This window comes from Natrix helvetica (genome assembly GCF_964273705.1).
Source record: "Natrix helvetica genome assembly, chromosome: 14".
Taxonomy (NCBI): domain Eukaryota; kingdom Metazoa; phylum Chordata; class Lepidosauria; order Squamata; family Natricidae; genus Natrix; species Natrix helvetica.
In genome coordinates, this window is record NC_138564.1 from 14,295,403 (window position 1) to 14,317,938 (window position 22,536).

Genomic DNA, 22,536 nt, shown 5'->3' on the forward strand with positions numbered 1-22,536 from the left:
AAGTACATTATTATTAAATGTCAATTTTTCAACTGTAATTGTTATTCCTTAATTTTAAACAAGATATTCCGAATATTGAATCCATACATACAACATCATTTTGCCTCAATAGTTCAACTCCAATTATTATTCCTACGTTTTAAACAGAATATTCTATATATTGAAATACAACATTATTCTATTACAACGTTCTAATCTGTTTAACAGTGCTAAACCCTCATAGTATTGCAGATATCATATAGCTGCCTCTGCCAGCTGGGCTTAAGACTCTGCCAATCAGGCCATTAATTTGGGCCCTTCCTTGGCCGGCCTCTCCATCAGCTGGGTGGGGGGAGTTTTCTGTGGCCTTGCTGCTAGAGACACACAAGGGTGCCCTGCCTCCGTGCTTGGCATGTCTGCCTGCTGTAAGAAGGTGGGATTCAGCATGGAGCAATGCTTAGAAGCCCCCTCCCCCCTTTGTCCAGCCCTGCAGGATGGAAGCACCCCAGTTGGTGGGGGTCTGCTCGGTTGGATTCCTTGCTTACTTGGATCTTTTCAAAGAGGAGGCTGAGGAACACCCAAGAGTTGTGCTTTGTGATGATGATGATGATGATGATGATGATTTTTTAAAGCATTCCTATCCCTTTCTGTATCATGCCTGGCTCCAGAATGATGGCTAGATTGGAGGAGCATGGAGCCATTGCAAAATGGAGTGGCATAAAAAGGGAGGGGAGGGGGAAAGGCCTCTCCTTGCAAACTGCCCTGGGCACATTTTAAGAGACGGTGTGTGTGTGTGTGTGTGTGTGTGTGTCTGTCTGTCTGTCTGTCTGTCTTGCTCTGGTCTCATGCCGAAGGGGGTTAGAAGAAGCTCTAGAATTTTTGCACCTGGCCTGTGCAGCCCTGTGAGGTGGACCGGCTGGGGGGGTCTTGGGGCAGAGGAGGGGGAGCAGGAGGGTTCTCCGGCCGGCGTGCTGCGATTCCCGCTCTCTCTGCCAGGCCCAGCCGGGGGCTCCTTCCCAGCTTCCCATGGAGAGGCTGGAGTTTTGCCAGATAAGCTTCTCAGGCGTTCCCTCCCCCTCTGCCCCCCCCTCCCCTCCCCTGAACTTGGCAGGCATTGGTTGCACATTCGGCTGTGCGGGGAATTAGAGAACAGTTGTTTGGCACACTCCCGCCGAAGCCTCTTTTCAGCAATTAATTAATTAACACTATCATTATGCCCCCAGCACCCAGGAGATTATCAAATTGTCTCAGGTTCCCAATCAATTTGTGGATTTGTGTGAGGCGAGGAAAACTCCAAAGCAACAATCCCTGTGCCCCATCCTCTCCCAAAGCTCAGGCGGGAGCCCAAAGGGGCAGAGAGTCCCGCTATGCCCCCCCCCCCACATTGGCTGAATGGAAGCTGGCTTTCCCAGCCAGCCTCTCGGGATGCCAGTCTGGAAGCCAGTAGATGCTGGCAGGGACTGGGAGGGCTGGCATTACTGCCAACGCAGCTTTAGTGAGATTATCTATCTCTCATTGTATCTTCTCTCTCTCGCTCCCTTGCCTATCGTCTGTCATCTATATTATCCAGTTGCTGAGCTTGAGAAACTTTGGTCTGTCTGTCTGTCTGTGTCTGTCTGCCTTTGCTCTCAATCCACACAGGGAACTCCGGAGGAAAGCATGGGCGATTCTGAATGATGCGACTTTCCTTAGTCTCCCATTTGTTTCCTTCCTTCCAAAGTATCCCTACAGTGTTGGGGGGGGGTTGTCCCTGGAGGAGGCTCCCTCCCTCCCTCCCCTCCACCCGGCGCTTGTTTCTTCTCCATTTAGGTCATAGACCTGACGGCAGAGTTGTCAGACGAACGGTTGAAAGGAGACGTTGTTTGTCGGGTGCTGGACGCAGAACGGGCCGAGAGGCTGCGGGCATCGAAGGAGGCACAAGAGCTTCAGGTGCGTGGGAGCTGTGGATGGGTGCAGAGAGGCTAGCAGCGGTCTTCACCCCTGGCATCACCAAGGCAAATTGCCCCCCAGCAATCCTCACCCCTCTCCACCTGCCACTCTCGGCCCCCACAGCTGTCCTCCTTTCGGCCCCCCTGGGGTTGCACTTCCTCCCCACCCCTCGTCTACCTGGGAGACTCCAACATGGGGCCTGAATGTGCCAAGCATAAACACTGCCAGGCTGAGAGAGTTTTGCCACTGAAGAGCCGCCTGGTGCCCCGTACAGATTGCCCGCAGATAGACGACCAAACAAAAGCATCCGTTCACTCTCCAACTTCACTCGGGAGCAGCTGCTGGAAAATCAGCTGAAGCTGGTTTGAAAAGGGGCTCTGAAAGGAGGAAGCAGAGCTGGCCCCTTTCTTGGGGGGTGGCAGGTCAGGCATTGCGGTCCCCCCCACCAGGGAGGCCCTGCTTGAACTGATCTCTTCCTCCCAGAGGAAGCAGCACCGAGGCTGCCTTCCTGGCTCAGCCCTAGAGGGAGCCTCACGGGGGGAGGCTTCTTCCCCCTGGGCCGGAGTGATGAGGCAGAGATGGCGCCTGACCAGTTGACCCCAGAGCAATTGAGCAGGGGAGGTTCGTTTGCAGCTGTGGCCCTGAAAAAGCCCCCTGGGAGTGGAGGGAGCCCCAGCGCCTTCCTTGGTCAAGCCCCTGGGTGCAACCCCAGGCGGCCTCCTCCGAAGGGCCCGGGGCCCCTCCGTTTCAAAACCAAGCCTCTTCCCTCAGGCGGAGGTCTTTCTCTGGGAATCCCAGCCTCTCCTGGGAACTTTGCGCTTCCTGACACAACAGGCGGATTCCTCCATCTCTCTTTCCTTCCAGGTCAAGCAGCTGCAGCTTCAGAAGCGGCTGGAGGAGGCCGAGAAGCAGCTGGGGGAAACACAGCAGCAGCTTCAGCTCCGTGAGATCGAGGCCAAGAGCTCTGGGAAAGGTGGGAGGCAGCACCCCCCCTCCCTCCCCCCCCCAAGCATGGCAGCAGGATGTGGGGCAGCCCTGAGCAGGCATTGATGGGTGCCGCCCTTCCCTTCCTCCAACACCCAACTAGCTTTGAAGATTGCGGGGCGGTGAACCAAGGACGTCCTTGAGGCCCCCTCTTGCCATGGGGCAGCAGCCCCCCCTTCCCCACTGCTCTGGTAGATGGGGGCATCTGACGGTTCTCCCAAGCGACACCTGTCTCTCCCCTGGTTTTGACGGGGGGAGGGGGGCATTGGGGCACGTCAGTTTGAGTCAAGGCGCGAGGCGCCCCTGGCCACCCCAGTGAAGTCCTGGCCCAGATCTGTCAGGATGCCTTAGGAAGCCTTGGGAGCCCGGCTGAGCGCAGCATCCAAGGTTATTTTGCCAGTGTGGCGTGAAAGGCGCCCGGCGGGGAAGGTTGGGAAGCCTCAGCTGGGCTCTGGGGACACCTGGGGGGGGGGGGCGCTGAGACCCTTTCACTGCTCACTTGGCCTTTCTGAACCAGAATCCCCGGGGCTCGTCTTGAAGGCTGCAAAGGGGTCAAAGGTTTGAGACCCACTGCTCTCTTTCTGGCAATTGGAATTGCCCGGGAGGGGAGGGGGTGCCTGAGCCCTTCCGGCCTCTGGGCCCCTGCTGCGGGTGTGCAAGCAGTCCACCCTGAGGTGGGGCGTGGCCAAATGGAGGCTGTGCAAATGCGGATCCTCTCACACTGACAGGGCACGAGTGGCAGATGCGCCTGGACTGCGCAGAGACTGAGACGGCCTTTCTGCGGAAAAGGATTGCCCAGCTGGAAGAGAGGCTGGAGCGGGAGCAGCAGTCCAAAGCGGACGTGGAGCAAAAGGCAGGCCATGGAGGGGGCACAGGCGCATGTAAACCTGCATGTGGGAATGTAGGAGGAGCTCAGGGCTCAAAGACTAGCCCTCCCGGGGTCTTCCCACCACTGCCTGGCTGCTGCCTGTGGCCTCACGCCGTCCCTGGCTGGCCCCCCTGGGTCTAAGCCAGAGTCCGCCGACCCCCCAGAAGTGCTAATCCGGTGCAAAGTCCCCGGGGGCTCTGGGAGTCACAGTGCAGTGCCCAAATTCCTCGTCCGGCTGGCGTGGGCGGCCCTGCAGTTGGGGCCGCGGGGCGTGTGTGGCCTCCGCGATGTGCCCTAGAGAGGGATGGCGCTCTCTTCACGGGGGCCTCCCTGCTTTGCAGCTCAGCCAGGTGCAGCAACTGTACCAGGAGGCCAGGCGGGCAGCCCAGCAACTGAAGCGAAAGTGCCAGCAGCTGACCTGCGAGCTGGAGGACACCTGGGTGCTGATGGAGAACCAGCAGATTCGCAACCATGAGCTGGAGAAGAAGCAGAAGAAGTAAGAGTCTGCCATTGGGGGGGGGGGCACAGGAACCCCCCCCCCGGGCTCTTTCAGCAAGGCAGTGGCATCCGTCCACACCCTAAGCATATCCGTTGGATGGGATGAGCCTGGGGGGGCCATAGATTAGGGGTCCTTCCTGGTCTCCCTCCCCCCCACAAAAAATAATGGCCAGATTCTCTTGAGAGCAGAGCCCAAGAAGGAGGGAGACCATTGTGGGAGGGGGTTTCCAGGGGCGTCTTGCCCCACGGCTTCTCCAAAACTAGACGGACTCTGCATTCCTTATTTCCTTGGTTTTGCCCTTGGCGCTGGGACTTCAGTGTCTCTCTTGTTGGTGCAACTGCCAGACGGTGGCGCTTGGGGGGGGGAAGTACTGCCCCCCCCCAGATCCCAGACATGCAAGGCCTTTAAATGCAAACCCCCACCCCCAAAGTCCACATTTCCTGGCAGGTTCGACCTACAGCTGGCCCAGGCGCTGGGAGAGGCGGCCTTTGAGAAGAGCCTCCGGGAGAAAGTGGCGCAGGAGAACTCTGGCCTCCAGTTCCAGCTGGGCAGCCTGCGGCACAGCCTCCAGGTAAGGCCTGGGTGGGCACAATGGAGACTGGCCATGCCACCCTCCTGCCGGGCTGAATCAAGTGAGTGTGTAGGCCCCCGACCTCAGCCCAGGCTCCAGAAGAGGCTGGCTCTCCAAGGTCTTCTCCCCATGGGCGGCTGGGTGGTGCCCACTTTCCTGCTCTCCCCCCCCACCCCCACCCCCCACCCCCCCGCAGCAAAAAGAGTTGGAAAAGGAGGGCCTGGGCCAGCGGGTGGCAACGCTCAGCTGCCAAATGGAGGAGCTCAGCAACTGTGCCAGCCTGGACGCGGGTGCCCCAGCCGCCCTGCAGAAGAAGCTGTGGGATCTCGAATCCAGGACCTTGGAGCAGCAGCAGGAGCTGAGCCAGCAGACCAAGGCTGTTCAGCACCTGGAGCAGGTGAGCCCCCTCCCCCTTGTCTTCCTTTCCAGAGGGGGCCAAGCCAGGGATGGGGTTGGGAGGCCCACCATAACCCCTGGTTGTCCCCTCCAGCTTCACCTGAGACTGGAGCTGGAGATTGAGCGGACGAATCAGATCCACCAGAAGGAGCTGGAAGACAAGGAGGAGGAGCTGGAGGACACCCGCAAGTCGTGCCAGAAGCGGGTACGGCCTGCCTGAGGGGGGTGGTCTCTGGCCGTGTCCCCTCCCAGCCCCTCATCTCTCCCTTTGCCTCGGCTGCAGCTTCGCCAGCTGGAGATGCAGTGTGAGCAGGAGGGTGACGAGAAGCAGAACCTCCTGCGGGAGAAGAGGGACTTGGAGGGCCTGGTCGCCACCCTCTGTGAGCAGGTGAGGGAAGAGCAGGGCACTCCAGCACGGCTTGACTCACCCCTGGCAGAGGCCCCCAGAGGCTGCACATGCCGTGGGCCAATTGCAAAAGGGCCCAGGGCAACAGCAGGTATCAGTGGCATCTGGAGGGCCCCTTTCACACCGTGCAGAAGGGAGCCCCCGTGGCTGAAGACCCCCACCCCACCCCACGGGAAAAGTAACAACATCAATCTTTGCTCCTGTCTGCTCGGTTTTCCCCTGGCCACATCTGGTGGTCGAAGGGTTTGCTTAGGAAAGGTGATGGAACAGCCATTTTTGACCTGGTTCTCTGCTTTGGGTCCCCCACATGGAGGCCCCAGATACAAGCCCCCCTCAGCTCCCCCCTTCCTTCAGATTGGCCACCGGGACTTCGATGTGGAGAAGCGACTCCGGCGCGACCTGAAAAGGACCCACGCCTTGCTGGCAGACGTCCAGCTGCTGCTGGAGACCTCTGGGACAGCAGAGACAGGCCCCTCCGGAAGCCAGGAGGAGTGGGCCAAGCTTCGCAGCCAGGTGAGGAGGGCAGCCCCCAGGAAGAGGCTCAGCAGGCAGGAGGTGGCCGGAGGGCCTTTGCCTGCAGGGGCTCCACACCAAGGGGGTGAATCACTCCCAAGGTTGAATTAAACGTTCTCCACTTTGCACGCTTCCTCCAGCATAGCAGAGCCCGAGAGGGAGGGAGGGAGGGAGGGAGGGAGGGAGGGAGGGAGGGGAGCTTGGCTGGTCCTTGATGGCACTTGAACGCTGAGCCTCTGAGCCTCCCCCCGTCCATCCTCTGGATCCCCTCTTGCAGTGGTGCAGAGAGGAAGGGCTGGGAATGCAATTAGGGCTGTTGGTTGAACAGAAGGTCTTCTCTGGCTCTCTCTACCTGGCTGTAATCACCAAGCCTTGCCGTCGCTCGCTTGCTGGGCATCTGTTCTTGGGAGGGGGCTGGAGCCCCTCTAGGGTTCCCCCTCCCCAACTGAGGGGGAAGGAGAATTTGGCTAATAAGAGGCATCTCCAAAGTGTCCTGGGGCCCTTTGGATGCAGTAAGAGAGCCGAGGGGCCCCTGTGCAGGCGGCGGGGTGGGAGGGACGCTGGGAAGGAGGCAGCCGGTCTTGGTGACTCATCTGATCCCTGAAAGGGGGGGCATGGCTGCTCCCCCCCCCCCCAGGTAGAATAGTTCCAATTTAGCTACACAAGCATTCCGGAGACATTCAATAAATAATCCCCCTTGCTTGTTCCCATCGAAAATATGCCATTCCGGAGATGCGAGCAATTACAGTGAGCGCAGACGTTGGTAATTGGGATAATAATTCTGTGTAAACAGCATCTGGGAACTGCAGATGTTTCTACCTGGTGTGGCAGAAGTGGGGGGGGGGAGCGAGGTCCTTTTGGGGGCTCTTGCCCTGCTGCCCTTCAGGCACTAGAAAGATGCTGCCCTTGGCACAGGAGAAGCCCCCGTAAGAACCAAGGTGTGTGGGGGTGGGGTGGGGGTGGGGGAGGGAGATTGGAAGATACCTTAAGCTGCCCTCTGCCTGCCGCAGCCCCTCCCTCAGCTGAGTTTCAGGTCTATGGTTGAGAGGGGAGAGAGAGAGAGAGCCACCTGCCCCACCCTCAAATATATTTCAAATCCGGTCCGGCTTCCACAGAGGGCTGGCTTTTCAGAATTGTGCCTTTCAGGACAGGCTGTGAATTTAGGTGCTCTTCATTTTATTTCCCACCGTTTCCCCAAAGGTTTCCAGAGGTAGACTGACCTCAATAGGGGTCACTGCAACGCATAGCTGTGCATAGCTAGACCTGGTTGGGCCAGTGGAGTCCTTGGGCTGTGGGTTTGTCTCCCACCGCCCACTGCCCGCCCAAGAGGGATCATCTCATTGGATGAAACCCCAAGGCCTCTCTTTCTGATAGGTGCCTTTAAATGCCTGCCAGTGGGTGTTGTGGAGATTCACCTGTTCTCATTTGTCCACGTGGGGATTAGGGGGTATACTGCACCTGGATGTGGAAGATCTACTCATTCAGAAGGGAGCCAGCCAGAAGTCTGGCTGTTGCTGTCCAGTCTCAACTTGCTGATATTCAGGATCATCCCCTTTTCACTTCCTCTAGACAGGCGATGCTGGGGGAGGGGGGGAGGCACAGGGAGCCCCCTGGGCAGCAGCCCCTCTTTTGCTGGGCCTGAGATTGGCGTGAATATTAGCCTCCTCTGGAGAATTGGTTTCTCCTTTCCATGACCCCCCCCCCCCGGAGGTTTAAGCAACGGGGAAGTGGGGGGGGGGGAGGTGCAGAAGGAAAAACTTTCTGTGAGGATTAAAAACCAGCCAAAGGTTCCTTCCCTTCCCCTCCCTTCCCCTCCCTTCCCCAGCCACACGGAGCCTTTTGAGGAGGAGGGGGCCCTGGCCAACATGCAGAAGAGCCATTGAGCAGATGGCAGCGCTGCCAACTTAACACGTTTGATCTGTTCATACATTATGTATCCCTTTTGATGGGAATTTCAGTTTGTTTGCTCCCAAGTGGGAAAAAATTATTATGCAGATTTTTTAAAAAGCGAGAGGAAGGAGAGAGCAGAGCAGGCAAAATGAAGGGCCGGGAGGGGAAGGGAAGGGCTAAATCTTTCAGGAGAGGCAATCAGACATTAACAGCTCTGGGGTTTATAATCTGAATTAGGGGTGCAGAATGAGAGGCCTCTGCGTGCCCCAAATCCGTATCCCGTCACAAATTGAGACAAGTGAGGTTGGAAAGCAGAACCTTTAAACAAAGCCAGGGGAAGGGTGGGGGGGTGGCCACAGCCAGCTCTGGGGGGGAAAGGAGGGTGAAGCCCCAGAGCCTCTGGAGATGGGGAGAGGGACAGTAAGCCCAGGGGCTTGTCCTGCACTTAGAGCCTGTCCCTCCTCCACCCCACCCATCCCCGGGTTGGTTCTGTGTGGGGCAGAGCTCTCCTTCTGGCCTAACTCATTTTCTCTGCGTGGAGAGATCTGGGCCGTGGGACTCTGGGGCAGCCGCACGGAGGTCGAGGGGGAGGCTCCCTTCAGGCTTGCCAAGCGTCTGCGTCTTCAGGGGCAGGGGGGGGGGGAAATCCTCTGAGCCAGGGATGGTACAGCAGGAGGCTCAGGGCTGCTCCTGCCCGAGTTGCAGAATTTTCTGCTGCTCTTTCAATCCCCATTATTTAATATTGGCCAAGGGCTGCCCCTGGGTGGGAGGCGGTAATTGCCACCTCCAAAGCCTCTGCGTAAAAAGCCGATGAGGATGGTTTTAGGACAGAAATGGCCCACCGAAGCTTCCAGCTGCAGACCCGGCCTTTTCCGCCAGCAAACAGGCAAAGGCCGCCCTGGGAGTGGAGGGCGATTGACGGGAGACTTCAGAGAAGGGCAGGAGTGAGCTACTGAGTCCAGGCTGGGCAGGGGCTGGGCAGGAGTGGAGCAAAGGCCCACCGGGCACGCTGTGGGCAAGACCAGGTGCTGGCAAATACCAGGAGTGAAGGAGACAAGATGGAGAAACCGGGCACGGAGGAGGAGGGGGCTTCAGGCTGCCCAGCCGGACCTGGGTGGGGGTGGCAGGGGCTGCTCTGGAGAGGAAGAGCCTGGAGGCCTCCTGGGTTTGTGCCTGCTGGTTGCAGTCGATGCTGCTTTAGAAAGATTCCTTCATAACCTCTGCCTACCACTTGCTTTCATCTCTGCAAATTGGAGGAGATTCATCTCATTGGCTAATTAATGAGCCCGGCTCTTCAGCTCAGCCACTATGAAAGAAGCGGGGCCCCATTGTTGTTGTTCCTCCTCCCACCTTCCTTTCCCCCCCACCCCGGAAAGGAAGGGGGAAGAGGAGGAACCTCCCCCCAGGTTCCTTGGCATCAGGAGCTAAAACTGGACTTAGCTGTCGGAGAGCCAAGGGGGTCTTGCAAAGCCAGCGTGGCAACGGCATCCATTGATGTCCTTCCTTCCTCCCTGCTCTGGTAGTGGGAAGAGAGCGCAGCCAGGTGTGCCGAAGCCCAGGAGTCCCAGAAGATGCTGTCCCTGGAGGTGGAGAATTTGCACTCGGAGCTGGAGGCGGCCACCAGGAACAAACACTTGGTACCGGACTGGATAATTGCCCCCTGACCCAAACGCCCCCCCCGCATGAAGCCCCTGCCTAGATGCCTTACTGTGTCTTCTGCAGGTGGACGAGCAGCTGTACCAGCTGCAGCACGAGAAGGCCGACCTGCTCAAGCGCTTCGAGGAGGACCAGGAGGACCTGAACGAACTGATGGCCAAGCACAAGGCTCTGATTGCACAGGTGGGGGGGGGGGCGAGGACCCCTCCCTCCCCCTCTCTTCTGGGCACAGACCCCCAATCATTAGGCCTTCCACTGGTGCCCCCTCCCCTCCCACTGGCCGCCTTTCCTTTCCTGAGAGCCTGCTGCCATCCAACAAACAACACAACGGTTGTCTCTGCGTTTCCAAGGCCCAGACTCGGCCTGCGTCCCATTCCCCCCTCCCCCCGGGAGAAGCCCCCCAGCTCAGATAAATGGCAGAGCTGAAGGGAACCTTCTGGTGGGAATCAGGATTGATGTCGCTGGCCAACTTTCTGGTCAGTGGTGACGGTGGCAAGCATGTTCTGAAGTGGGCTTGGACCGATTGCCCACCCTTGCCGAGGGTCCTCCCTGCTATGGGGTTGCCCCTTCTCAGTCTCCCCACTCCCCCCATGGCCGCTCAGAGCCCTTGGCTTCTCTTCCTCCCTCAGTCGGCCACCGACATCGCCCAGATCCGGGAACTGCAGGGGCAGCTGGAATTGCTGGAGAAGGAGAAGCAGGCGCTGCAGGAGAGAGTACGAGCTGGGACTGCATGCCGGCTGGGCTGGGGGCGCTGGACAGGGCACGGGGGGGGGGGAGCTCTGCAGAGGGGAGGCCAGCAGGTGGAAACAAAGGCCTTTCTGGAGCCAGGGACCTCAATTCCTCTCCGGCTCTCAGATAGGGGAGCTGCCAGCCTGCAATGCTGCTAGAATTAGCTGGGGACGGTGCAGGGGTGGTTTAGGGACTGCTCTCCTCTGAGCGTTGATGGTGCTTTGCTGCAAGGCCACCCCATTCCCCCCCACCCCAACCAGTGGACTGTGCTTTGGGAGGCCTGCCCGGGCTGAGGTCCCCCTTCCCCTCTGCAAACAGCTGCAGGCGGCCCAGGCCAGGCTCTCCTACCTGGACCAAGCGATGGTGGAGCGGTCGATCGTCAGTCGGCAGGAGGCCTTGATCTGCGACCTGGAGAGCAAGATGGAGTTCCAGAGCGTCCAGATCAAGCGGTTTGAGGTAGGGCGCTGGCTCTAGCGGGGAGGGAGGGAGGGAGGGAGGGAGGGGGGCCCTTTCTGGAGAGGGGTGGCTCAGCTCCCCTGAGGCTGCTCCCTGCAGGTGCTGGTCCTCCGTCTCCGGGAGAGCGTGATCAAGATGGGAGAGGAGCTGGAGAAGGCAAAGGAGAGCGAGGCACGGGAGAGGGAGAACGTCCACTACTACCGGCTGCGGCTGGAGGAGGTGAAGGCCGACATGAGCGAGCTGGCCCAGAGGGAGCTGGAGGCCAGCCGCAGGCGGGTGGATCTGGTAAGAGTCAGGGGGGGCATCCATGCACGAGCGCTCTGGCCTTGACCTTTGGCCTCTCAAGCACCTCTCAAGGTCTGGGGGGGGGGGACAGAAAAGGCGGTATAGAAATCTTCTGTGTTTATAGGTAAGGTGCCTCCTTACACCACCAATCCCAGGACAGTCCATGGCACCTTGCAGTAGGTGGGGCCTGTATTGAAGGGGAACCAATGACCATGTCAGTTGTGGTTTGGGCCCGTCACGCTCTGCAGCTGGGCAGCTGGGCTGATTTTTCTGGGGCTGATGGGGGCTGGGTGCCAGGGCCCGTCTTGCAAGGCCCCTGCAGGGCGGCTGGAAGGGCTTCCCTGCCCCAGGGGTCCCACTCCTTTCGCTTCAGCGCCCAGAGGTGCGGGTGCAGAGTGCCTGGTCTCTGAGGGGCCTCTTCTACCCAGGGCAAGGTCAGGCCATAGCAACTACTCCTTACCATAGCAACTACTCTGTGTGTAGTTGGGAGAGGACTTCCCAGGTAAAGGTGTGCGTGGAGGAAAGGTGGCAGGCAGGAGGATCCTGCCTTTGCTTCTGGGTAGCTCCAGGAAGGTCGTGCCTTGAGCTCCCAAGTCTTAGGTGACATTGGGTGAAAAGCTGCCCACATATCCTCCTGGTCTGGGCACCCATGAAAGGAGTCAAGGACACCTCCTTCGGCACAGCCAAGCCCTGGTGCCAACCTGTGATGAAGTCCCCGCCTCTTGGTTGGCCTCATAAGCAGCGGTGGTGGAGGGACCGAGGCTGAAGGGGATGCAGAGCCCTGCAAAGAGAGACACTCTCCTCTGCCCCAAAGCTTGGGGGGGGGGGAGCAAAGAACCCGAGCAAGAAATGAGCAAACAGGGAAATCTCTCTCCCCCGCCCCGCCCCATCCCATCCCCCGCCGTGGACTCCCTGCCTCTAGGCCCCTCTGGCAGCAGACGAGAGTCTCCCTAATTGCCGGAGCTGTTATCTCAGCACCTTCTTCTTCGCCTGGCGCTTCCCTTCTCACTTTGCATGTGCCTTAATCGCTTCTCAGCTTTGGCTTCATGGCGGGAGGGAAGGGAAGGGAGGGAGGGAAGGAAGGAAGGAAGGGAAGGAAGGGAGGGAGGGAGGGAGGGTTGATGATCAATGTTTGAACTCCTTGGAGATGCCCCGTCCCAGCCCCCCCTCGGAGTGGAAGCTATGGGTTGGTGGGGAGATCCGGGGGGGCTTTGGGAAGCCTCTTTGTTCCTGCCACAGAATTGAAGGGAAAGGACTCCAAGGGGTGATTTCAGCTGCTCCTTCCGTGGTTCCTTTCTCTGTATCTTGGGGAAGGAAAGGCTGGGAGGGGGCTCTTTCTCAGCCCCAAAGATTGTCTTGCACCAGTTGCAGCCTGTGAGGATTAGCAGCCACTGACCTCCCTCCCCTCCCTCCCTCCCCATCTCACCTGAGCCTTGAAAAAATCTGGGCACTTTCTCATTTTGCCAGCAGAGAAGGAGTGAGAGTGAGAGACATTCAGGGGCAGAAATAAAGTGACTTTGGACAATTCTGATCCGTAGGAAGGGAGGCTGGGGGGAGGCTCGGCTGCCGAGGAAGTGGCAGGATTGGTGCGTGGAAGGAAGTTGGGCGCGGCTCCCTTGTCACTCTCTCCAGACTGGTTTTGTTTTTTGCCTGGCGGGTGGCTCCAGCTCAGCCCCCCCCGCCCCCCCCCGCCCCCGTTCTGGCCATTTCGCATTGTCTTTGGAAGAAGAGAGAAAACAGACTGTCAGATCTGTCTTTGAATCGCCGTTTTTTTTTTTTAAATTAACAGCAATATGTGCATTTATTTTGAAAGATGAAAACGTAGAGAGGAGTTTGAGAGAGGGTGGAGGAGTTCCCACTCCATTTGCCCCTTGGAAAGTCTGAAATTGGGGCTGCCCTTCAGCCCAGCCTACCTCACAAGGTGGTGGGGAGGATGCAGCGTGAGGGAGGGGGGGAAGGGCTCACCTGCCCCCCTCCGAGCCCCAAAGGGAGATTTTGAGCAGGTTTGAGATTCCAAGGAAGATTTAAAATAGCAAAGGGCAGAAAGAGAGAGAAATGTATCTTTAGAAATGTGCAATTATGCCAGCCCCTTTGACCCGTCTCCCTGTCATCGCACGCACGTATCTCGGTGCGGTGGCGTTAAAATATCTCTCGTTTGCACAGTGGCGGCCTCCGCACACCGAGTGAGTTTCCAAACCACCCACAGGAAACGGGAGCGGCCTCTTTGCGATTCCAAGCCCCGAAGGAGCCCCTACCAGCCCCACAAAAGTCCTTCTCCCTTCTCCCTTCTCCCGGCCATTCCATGAGATTTGCCTTTCCTCTCTGGAGAAAGGAGGAGGAAGCGATTCTCCTGCTTGAGGGCCAATCGGCTGTTTGCCTCCCTGCTTTCTCCTTTCCAAAGGGCCAGTTTAGCTCCTGCCCTCTGGGGAGCCCCAGGAGAGGCTCGTTTGCACCTGTGAGCACCTTCCAGGTTGTCCCTCCAGAGAGGGTGGCCTTGGAAGAGCTGCTTTCCTGCTCTTCTGCCTTGGAGAAGTGGGCGCAGGGGCTCTCCCACTTCCCTAGGTCCCAGCTGAAGGCTGTCCCCCTCCCCCTCCAAAGGCCAGGCAGTGCTGGGCCACCAAGGGGCCCCCTCCCACGCTTGGGACAGGGGGAAGAGGCAACGCTGAGCAGAGGGTCAGGCCCAAATCCGGCTGCCTCTGTTCAGCCTGTTCCCCTGCAAGGCGGGGAGGGGTCTTTCTGCTCCTCTGCACCCCTGGCCCATGTTCCCTTCCAGAGCAAGTGGGGCCCTGCTCTTCCCCATGGGCCAGTGGTTGCATCTGCCATTGTTTGAAGGATGCTCGGGGCTCCTCCCTCCCACCGCTGGGCCCTTCTGGAACCTTTGCAGGAGGGTTTTCTTCGGCCACCCTCCGCATTTCCTCTCCTCCTTCTTTTTCCTAGCCACAGTTCTCTTTCCATGTGACCTCCTGCCATTCCTTCCCAGCCAGGCCTGCTGCTGTTTGTGGGTGCCCGGCTCTTTCTCACCTCTGTGATGAGGATTTGAGGAATTGCAGGCTCTGCCACCCTGGCCACCCCCAGGCCCCTTCCCTCTTTTGCAGGGGGGGAGGGGGGAGGGAGGGGCTAAGGGCCAAGCCCCATTTTCCAGCTGGGAGCAGTGCAGGAGAGTTCCTTGTTCCGAAACGCTTTGGCCTGGCGGTGCCAGCGGGGGCTGGAGACACAGCCAGGGCTCCTGCAAACCAGCCAGGGTCAGCTGTGGGTTGAGCTCAGAAAAGGGGTTGAAGCAATAACTGAGCTGAGGCTGCCGTGTGAGCCCAGCCTCCCCACGTGCATCCCTGAAAGAGCCCGGAAGGCCCCGTGGGAGGGAGCTCCCCCACCCCGTCCTGCCTATGCTGCCCCCTGAACCCCCCCCCCCCCCGTTTCCCCAGGAGAAGCAGGTGGACGAGCTCTCGCTGGTCAGGCAGGCTTTGCAGGCAGAACTGGAGACCTCCAGCCGGCGCATTGCAGACTTGCAGGGGGCCTTGGAAGAGGTGCAGTCGAGCGAGGAGGGCGAGGTGGAGAGGTGAGTGGGCCAGAGCCTGAGCAGCTTCTCCCCGTTTCCTACCAGGGCTCGGCCATTGCCCAGCTGTCCCCTTTCCAGGGCCCTGCCGGCTGCTCAGACAGAAAAGCTGGGAAGCCGAATGGGGCCCCCGCTGAACCCAGAGAGGGAGTTTTAGCACCATGGACCCAGGAGGAGATTTTCCCCATGCTGCAAGTGCCCCAGCCGTTAGTGGGGTGCAGCAGGAGTTGCCCCCCACCCCGTGTTTTGAGGGAAGGTTTGATAACGCTCCGGTGTCCAGGCCAGCCGCCACCCCCCCCCCTTTCCCGGCTGAATGTAGCCTGGGATTGTGCTTATAGTGGAGCAAGTGGCCTTTCTCCGGGTCTCTCTCCTTCCCGTGCGGCTGGGCCCCCTCCTGCCTTTGGGGACCGGTGGGTCCAGCCGTGGGGTTGGGTCTTGCTTGGCCAGCCCTGAGTGCCCAGCTCCGTTCCAGCCCCCTGGTGCTGGAGGGTCGGCCCTGTTAGTGGTGGTGATGGCCGCAGCAGAAGCCTCAGGGAGAGGGAGCCCAACACAGGGCCTCTGTTTCCCCAGGCAGAGCCTCCTTGGCTGACCCCCACCTTCCGGCCCCCCCACTCAGCTTTGTGTAATGAACAGGAGAGGGAATTGATCCCAGGAGCCAAACCCACAAAGGAATCCTTTTCAAAAGCAGGCCGCCTAGAGTGACACACTCTCTGTCTGTGTGTGTGTGTGTGTGTGTAAAGACTGGGCCGATTGTGATGTGGGCCTTGCTGAGCTGCTGAGCGTGACTGAAATGGAAGTCAGGGAAAAAGGAATGGGGGGGGGGGGAGGCACTGCCCCCCTCCTCCCGCCTGCTTCCATCAGAGCAGCTTAAGCAAAGTCCAGCAACAAGACGAGGGGGGGGGGGCGAATTGGAGCCAAGGGAGGGAGGGGGGGGAAAGGGAGGGTTGCAAAAATATGCCCTCCCCCGCAGTATTGGGTGGGTCGCAGTGGTCCCCGGTTTGCATGTTTGCGGGGGTGGCAGTTCAGGCCAAGAGGCTTCTCTGAGGGAGCAGAGGGAAAAAAACCCTTTGGGGGATCTGTGGGCCAGGAGAGGGAAAGCTCTTTCCTCTCCGTCCAGCACAGCCACGATCCTCCGTCCGCTCCGTCCTCCGCTTGACGTCACTTTGGCCCCAGAACGATTTCCTTGGTGGTAGCAGAGATTAAGGCTGTTAATGGAGCATTAGCAGGATGGCTGGTTTCCCCCACCCCCCCACCCCCCCTCTCAGGTGTTGAGGAGGAAGAGCAAGAACGGCAGGTCAGTTTATCTGATCTGAACAATGCCAACATCCAGTGAGAAAAACCAACCACATCTGAATCTCCAAACGGAAGGGACGCTTAGAGAATTTAAAAGCAAAAAGCCCCAAGAGCTCCTGGGGGGCCAGCCTCAGTTTCCCTGCGTGAATGTGGGTGAGGGCTTGTGTTTCAAGGGTCCCTGGGGGGGGGAGCAGTCCCTGGGACCCCCAGGAGACTGATTTCTCCTTCCTTGCAGCGTCCAGATGGCCCAGGATTCCCTCGGTGCACGGCAGGAGACGTAAGTCAAGCCGCAGCTGGGGCGGATGGGGCTGATGGGCGGCTGCAGGATAAAGGCCATGGATCGGACCCTGTGAAAAAGGAGCCAATAGGGAGGGAGGGAGGAAGGATTAGATTTTCATCCATTTTCATCCATTATTCCATTTGGCGCTTCAGGATTCACACTTCCCTTTCCCAACTCTCTGCCTGGCAGCTTCGCCCTCCTGGAAGTCGGTGGAGTTTCTCTTGGCAGTTCAGGGCAGCGATGCCCAAAAGAGGCTTTGGCTTTTTCTAAGCTGCACACTGGGGTGGGGGGTGGGTGCCCGTAACTGGCCGGGATGCCTCTGTGGGCTAGGGGGGGGGGTCTGTCCTGAGCGTGCACCATTTTCCTGCTCTGGCCACTGAGGAGCCCACCTTGGCTGTTACATGATGCCATTGGGTAGAGGCCTTAATAGCTTTCAGCCATGTGGACTTCAACTCCCAGAATTCCCCAGCCAGGAGGAGGGTGCTGGTCTCGAGTGACACACAGCGTGGTGCCTGGGGAATTCTGGGGGATGAAGTCCACACGGCTGAAAGTTGCCAAGGTTGAGAAGCAGCAGTGCAGATGTCCAGATGTTTGCAAGTCTTTTGCCTAAAAGCCCCTCCCTGCCCACATCTGTTCACTCAGTGACTTAAATCATAATCACAATAATTCATTGAATGTGTGGAGCCGAGGGGCTCTTCCAGGGGGGTCTGGGATTACCTCCGTGTCCAACCCTTCCCTGCTCTGCCTGTTGGATAACAGCCCAGTCTCCTTGGAGAAGGCCAAAGCTGCAGCTCTCTTCCTCCTCCTCCTCCTCCTCCTCCTCCTCCTCCTCCTCCTCCTCCTCCTCCTCCTCCTCCTCCTCCTCCTCCTCCTCCCCTTCGTCTCCCTGCAGGGAGAGTCAGATGAGTTTGGCTTCCAGTTCATCTCTCAGTTTAAATCTGGAGTCTGAAGGAAGCGTCCGGTCGTGGCTGGAGACGGGGTCAGGCTGGACGTCCCCATCAGCTCCCTGCCTGGCAGGAAGCAGTTCTCAGCTCTCGCTGGATGTCCGGAGCCTCCCGAGCCCGAGGTGAGAGGCTTGGAAGGGGGCAGGAGGGCTTGGAGGTGAGTCTGGCTCCCGCTGTGAGTCTGGCTCCCGCTCTGGCCTACTGCCTCCCTGCCAAGAGGTGGTCCCGGGCAGGGTAATTTTCCTCTGCAGCCTCTGATCATGGGTCCCCTCTGGAAGGGGTGCCCCTCTCCTCACCCCACAGCCTGCTTGACTCTGTGTGGCTGACATTTCGCTCTTGCAAAGGCTGGGAGTACTGAGTGTCGACTCCCTTCCTCCTTTGGATCTCCTGGGGCCACTGGAGGGCTGAAGCCGCCTTGCATCCCAGGCAGGGCTGGCGTTTCTCTCCGGCACGAACCATCATTCGCTGCTGCCTGCCTGGCCTTTCAGCTGCTCCGTCCCTCTGTGCAATTACCGCTTCTCTCCTTTTGTCTCTGGACATGCTCTGTGCTTCAATTCAAGTACAGATATTATTGCATAAATTATTTCAACTAGCATAAGCATAATAATCATCCTAATTGCTGTGTAATCTTCACTAATTACTGTTGTATGTCATTTGTTTTGGTGCAGATTGCACACTGCAAAAATTCCATTTGGCTCAGGGAGGCTTTCGGATTCTCCCCTTAGACGCTCCCTTTAAAAAACCTGGGGAGGAAAAGCGAGGAAGGAGAGGCAGGGCAGCCTTCCCCAGCCACCTTCTCTTCTCCCCTCATTAGACGGGAAGGACAAAGGCGTTTTCTGCTCCAGGAGGCAGAGAACAACGGGGCTGCTTCTCACTGCCCGGCATCCCGCCCTCCGAAGCTTGGCTGTGAAGGGTCCCCTCCTCCTCTGCCCCAAGGCCGACCGACTCCCTTGGCGGTACCTGTGAGGCGGGGAGCGGTCTTGCTCAGAGAGAGGAAGGAAGGTTTCTGCTGGGACCAACCTCCCTCCCTCTCCCTCTTCCTAACCCTCCAGCTTCCCTGCAAGGCTTCCCTCTTGCTCCCTTGGGGCAACAGCCCAGGTGGCCGAGCGAGGTGATGTCCATCGGGCCAGAGCAGCCTTGTTGACAGCACTGAGCTCTGTCTTGGGGAGGGGGGGGAGCTCTGTGAGTGAGAGTCTCCTGGGGTGCAAAGGAGAGGCTGCATTTGGGAGCCACATGTTGCCAATTTAGGGGGATCTCCAGCAAGCCTTCTCTGGCTGAGGGGCTCCAGTGGGAGGAGAGGCTGGCTCTCTCTTCTGCCTTCCTTCCTTTGGGGGTCTCTTGGATAGACTGGAAGAGGTGCAGAGGGGTTTTGCCCGGACTCTCCTGGTCCTGGTACGAGGCCCACGTACGAGGCCTGGCGCCTGAGCCCAGTCAAGGGCCTGCCATTATTTCTGCGGTCATTTCACACCGCCCTCCGATGCCCTCCCTTCCGCCCACCCCCGGCCCCCAAAGGCAGCCCATGCGCTGTGGGCGGTGGAGGGGAGGGTGCCAATCCAGGGTGCCCCTCCCTTCCTGTAAACAAGCTCTGGGATGCTAAAGAAGCAGATCCGGGCTGTGCCAGTTTTGGCAAGAAGGCGGCCAGGAAAGCAAATGACTCAAGGCGCCAGTGAGCAGGTGGGGGAGATGGTAGCAGGAGAGCCCCCCCCTCTCCCACGCCCCACATTCGTGGCTCACCTGGAGAGGTTGGCAGGAGCCTGACGGGGAGGGGACATGGGGTGTGGGGGAGGGGTTAGGAGAAGAAGAAACAGAGGGGTCTGCAGGCACGATTTGACCAGTCCCAAGGATTCCTCTTCCCTCTGGGGGTGTGTGCCAATTGGGGGAGGCTCTGGGTGGTCTCCTTCTGTACCGCAGGCTGCTTTCTCTACTTCTTGCAAACGGAGGCTGCCCCACTGCTGCTGGCCCCCTCCCCACGTGGCTGCTTGGCCCAAGGCCCTCCCGTGGTAGGTGGACGGACAGGCGGATAGAGGGCAAGGTCGTGAGAGTCCCCTGTGTGCAGATTCCGTTTCAGGCCAATATCGCTGAGATTGCGGGCTGTGTAATGTTGCTATGGCAATGGCATCCATTCTCCTTAGCCAGAAGGGTCTATTACTGCCAAGCTAAATGTTGTTAAAACGTGTATTCCTCAAAACAGAGCAGAAAGTAGAAATGGACTTTGCGGTTCTTCAGCCTGGCCTTTCTCCCTTCCTCCCTCCCTCCCTCCCTTGGCCAGGCTCTTGTGATGAAGGCTTTCAGAGCAAAGGAGAAGGAGTAGCCCACCAGGCCCTGGCAGTCTGGGATCCCCACCAGGCCCTTGCGGGGAGGGGGCGGATTCCACTCACCCTTCTGCCAGTCCGGCTGCTTTTCCCTCCCTGGTTGGCCGGGAGGGAGCAGCTGCAGTCGAGGGAAGCAGCTTCTCCCATCGCAATTTCAAGTGGAAATGCAGATTTCCTCTTGGGGTGACGCCTTGCCTTAAAGACCAGCTCAGAGTTTCTTCCTCCACTTTTCCATCCTAGGGCGAAGAAAGACCCAGAGGAAAGCTGGCAGCCGATGCCGTGGCTCAGTGCACAAAGGAAGGACTACGGGCGGTGTGGAGGAGGCCCGGATAGCCCTTCCGTTGGCTACGGGAAGTCCAAAGGGGAATTCGACAGGCCCCCCAAGTCAGAGGCCGTGTCCCCCCCTGCATGGAGGCCTGTGGCCCCTCCCGCCGCAGCCGAAGAGACGATCCCTTTCTCTCCACCCCCGAGCAGGAAACTCTCTCCTTTGGCCGAGGACAGGCTGTCCCGGTCCTCTTCTGCCCTCTCGGAGTATGTGGAGGAGCTGCGGAGGAAGCGGCTGAAGGACAAGGAGCCCCTGGAAGAGGCCTCCTCCTTGCCCATCTACCAGACCACCGGGGCCCCCTTCCTAAGGAGATGCAGGACCCTGAAGGACAAGGAAGACTTGCAAGACAGCCTGGAGGAGATCGTGGCAAATCCTGGAGTTGAGCTGCTTCGCTGCTCCAGTTTGAGAAGCATCTCTTCAGATTGTGGGCTGCGGCCGTCCCTCTCCCCTGCTCTGAAAGGGGCCTCCAGGTTTGGCTCCTACGACTCCCTGGTGCAGAATACGGGTGAGCCTTACGCCACAGGTGCCCCTCCGATCCTGGGTGGAGACCTGGACGACCCATTGCGCCCGAGGCCCTGGAGGAGCTGCCTGGAGGCCTCCTTGGAAGGAAGCCTGGATCCCGGGAAGGAGCCTCTGATGTTCCAAAGCAAGAGGCCGGGGGAAATCCCGAGGGAAGGGAAGGATCCCTTTTCTTGGAAAATACCAACACTAAGTTATGAGCGGAAAACAGATGCTGACTTGGATTACTTCCTGCCGGCCATCCGGAAAGCTCAGTCCACCAGTAGCCTGTCCAGAGGCCCCAAGGAGAGGAAGGACGGGCAGCGGCCTCCCAGTGTCCGTTTTGAAGACCAAGCCACCCCGCCTCAGCGCACTTTCTTGTCTGAGATGAAGACGGTCTTATCCCCGCAGTCGAAAGCGAAGGAGGACCCCGGCAACCTCTCCGACGCCTCCGACTCCTCTACTGGCTCGGTGGGCTCTTTCAAAAGCGCCGACAGCATCAAGTGCCGGCCCCAAGTCCGAAGGCAGGAGGGGGAAGGCTGTGTGGGCAGAGGGAGCTCGGAGGGGGCGAAGGTCCACCCACGGTCCGAGGCGGAAGGCAGAGAAGACGACGTGACCAGCATCATGATGAAATACCTGGGGAAAGAGTAAGGTAACCGGCCAGTCCTGCTGGGGGAACATGGAGAACAGTTAGAGCCAGCGGAAGGACCTCCCTCCAGAGGCTCCAACGCTGAGGTTTTTCAGAAGAGGCTGGGCAACCATTTGTCTGAAGTGGTGTAGGGCTTCCTGCCTGAGCAGGGGGTTGGACTAGAAGACCTCCAAGGTCCCTTCCGACTCTGTTGTTCTACATTCTATTCCTCCTCCTCCTCCTCCTCCTGGTTAACTTTCTTCCGGCCTCCTCTTAGTCCAGCTGGAGCCTTTTGCGTCCTGCGCTCCTCCGCTGGCCAGTTAAGAGCCAATTAAGAAAGTGGCCGGGAGCAGCTGGGGCTCAGCAAGTGGACTCTTCCTTTCTCCGCCCAGAGTGTAAGGTTTCCAGGGTGGCTTTCCTCTGAGCAGCTCCTCTAATCCGGGGCCGGTTTTTGCATGACTTGGGATTTCCCCTAGGTGTCCTTCTGAAACCAGGCAGGGGGAGAGTCTGGGGGGGCAAGGGAGGCAGGGCGCCAGCCAAGGAGGCCACAGAAGACCCAGATTTCCTTCAGCTGCCCTCTCTCCTCCCCCTTCAGGGCTTCAGCAGCGGCATTGAGAACGGATCTGCAAGCAGGGTTCCTTCCGTGGACGATGGCTTCTCCCTCATCGGAGCTGCTGGAACCATAATGCACAGCCACATGTGGGTGTGAGGGTGTCTAGGTGTGAAAGAGACAGACGGGCAGGCCTTCCCTGCCAGGAGCCCCTGGGGAGCTCCCTTGGACTGACGCCAAATAAAACGCTTTGGTCCTTGGAGATGAGCCTCGGTTGGCTTCTTTGCAGGGTTGGCTCAGGTGGCCTCAGGAACCCCTGGGAGGGGGTGGTGGATTTTGCTGGGACGACGAGAGGGGGGCCTGGGGTGGAGGTGGAGGGTGTGGGAGGGAAGACAAAGCGGAAGCCCTCGGACGGCCTCTCCCCCTCCGGGCCCCTCCCTTTTCCCTCAACACAGACGACTCTCCCCGGAGCCCCTTCCTCTCCCCCTGGGGGTGAATCCTTGCTCTCTTCCCCCTCGCGGCTGCGCTGGAGCCGCTCCACTCTGGTTCTGCGCAAAGGCCCCCCAAAACAGCCTTCCAGCCCAGCGAGGAGCATGGCCGTGGAGGGGAGGAAGCTGCTGGTCTGAGCTCATTGCTTAGTCCTGGGGCAATGAAGGCCTTCCGTGGGAACGAGCGACGGAGCACCAGGGTCTTCACTCAAATCAGGGAAGCCGGGATGTCCCAAGCGGCTCTTTCACAAACTGAGAGCCAACAGCCCCTCAGCTCCCCCGTGAGCCCCTCTCCTCCTCAAAGGGGATGAGAAGAGCTGAATCCCCCCCCTTGAAAAGACGGGAGGAAACCCCTGGGGTGAACCCTCGTCAAAGCCTGGGTCTCGGGGGGGGGGCTGCAGAGACCCTCCGAAGCCACCCTTCACACCGTGTGGTGCTTGGGAGCTGCTGACTCCCTGGCTCTTCTGGAGAATCCAGGTGGATTGCGCTGCCAGGCCTGGGGTC

At 59.1% G+C, this 22,536-nt stretch overlaps 1 protein-coding gene across 2 annotated transcripts in view; it reads left to right on the top strand.

Moving 5' to 3' along the window:
* The window catches only part of MYO18B (myosin XVIIIB), a 41,368-nt gene extending 19,562 nt beyond the window's left edge, over window positions 1-21,806 (top strand). For both annotated transcript variants that reach the window (XM_081966503.1, XM_081966504.1), the window contains 19 exons: window positions 1,789-1,908; window positions 2,773-2,881; window positions 3,621-3,745; window positions 4,102-4,256; window positions 4,707-4,830; window positions 5,027-5,227; window positions 5,321-5,431; window positions 5,510-5,614; window positions 5,987-6,145; window positions 9,559-9,672; window positions 9,758-9,874; window positions 10,321-10,404; window positions 10,739-10,876; window positions 10,976-11,161; window positions 14,584-14,717; window positions 16,243-16,284; window positions 17,180-17,353; window positions 19,784-21,018; window positions 21,590-21,806. In XM_081966503.1, coding sequence (XP_081822629.1) covers window positions 1,789-1,908; window positions 2,773-2,881; window positions 3,621-3,745; window positions 4,102-4,256; window positions 4,707-4,830; window positions 5,027-5,227; window positions 5,321-5,431; window positions 5,510-5,614; window positions 5,987-6,145; window positions 9,559-9,672; window positions 9,758-9,874; window positions 10,321-10,404; window positions 10,739-10,876; window positions 10,976-11,161; window positions 14,584-14,717; window positions 16,243-16,284; window positions 17,180-17,353; window positions 19,784-21,017 — 3,432 coding nt within the window. In that variant the 3' untranslated portion in view covers window position 21,018; window positions 21,590-21,806. The remainder of the gene's footprint in view (window positions 1-1,788; window positions 1,909-2,772; window positions 2,882-3,620; window positions 3,746-4,101; window positions 4,257-4,706; window positions 4,831-5,026; window positions 5,228-5,320; window positions 5,432-5,509; window positions 5,615-5,986; window positions 6,146-9,558; window positions 9,673-9,757; window positions 9,875-10,320; window positions 10,405-10,738; window positions 10,877-10,975; window positions 11,162-14,583; window positions 14,718-16,242; window positions 16,285-17,179; window positions 17,354-19,783; window positions 21,019-21,589) is intronic.
* The last annotated feature ends 730 nt before the right edge of the window (window positions 21,807-22,536 follow it).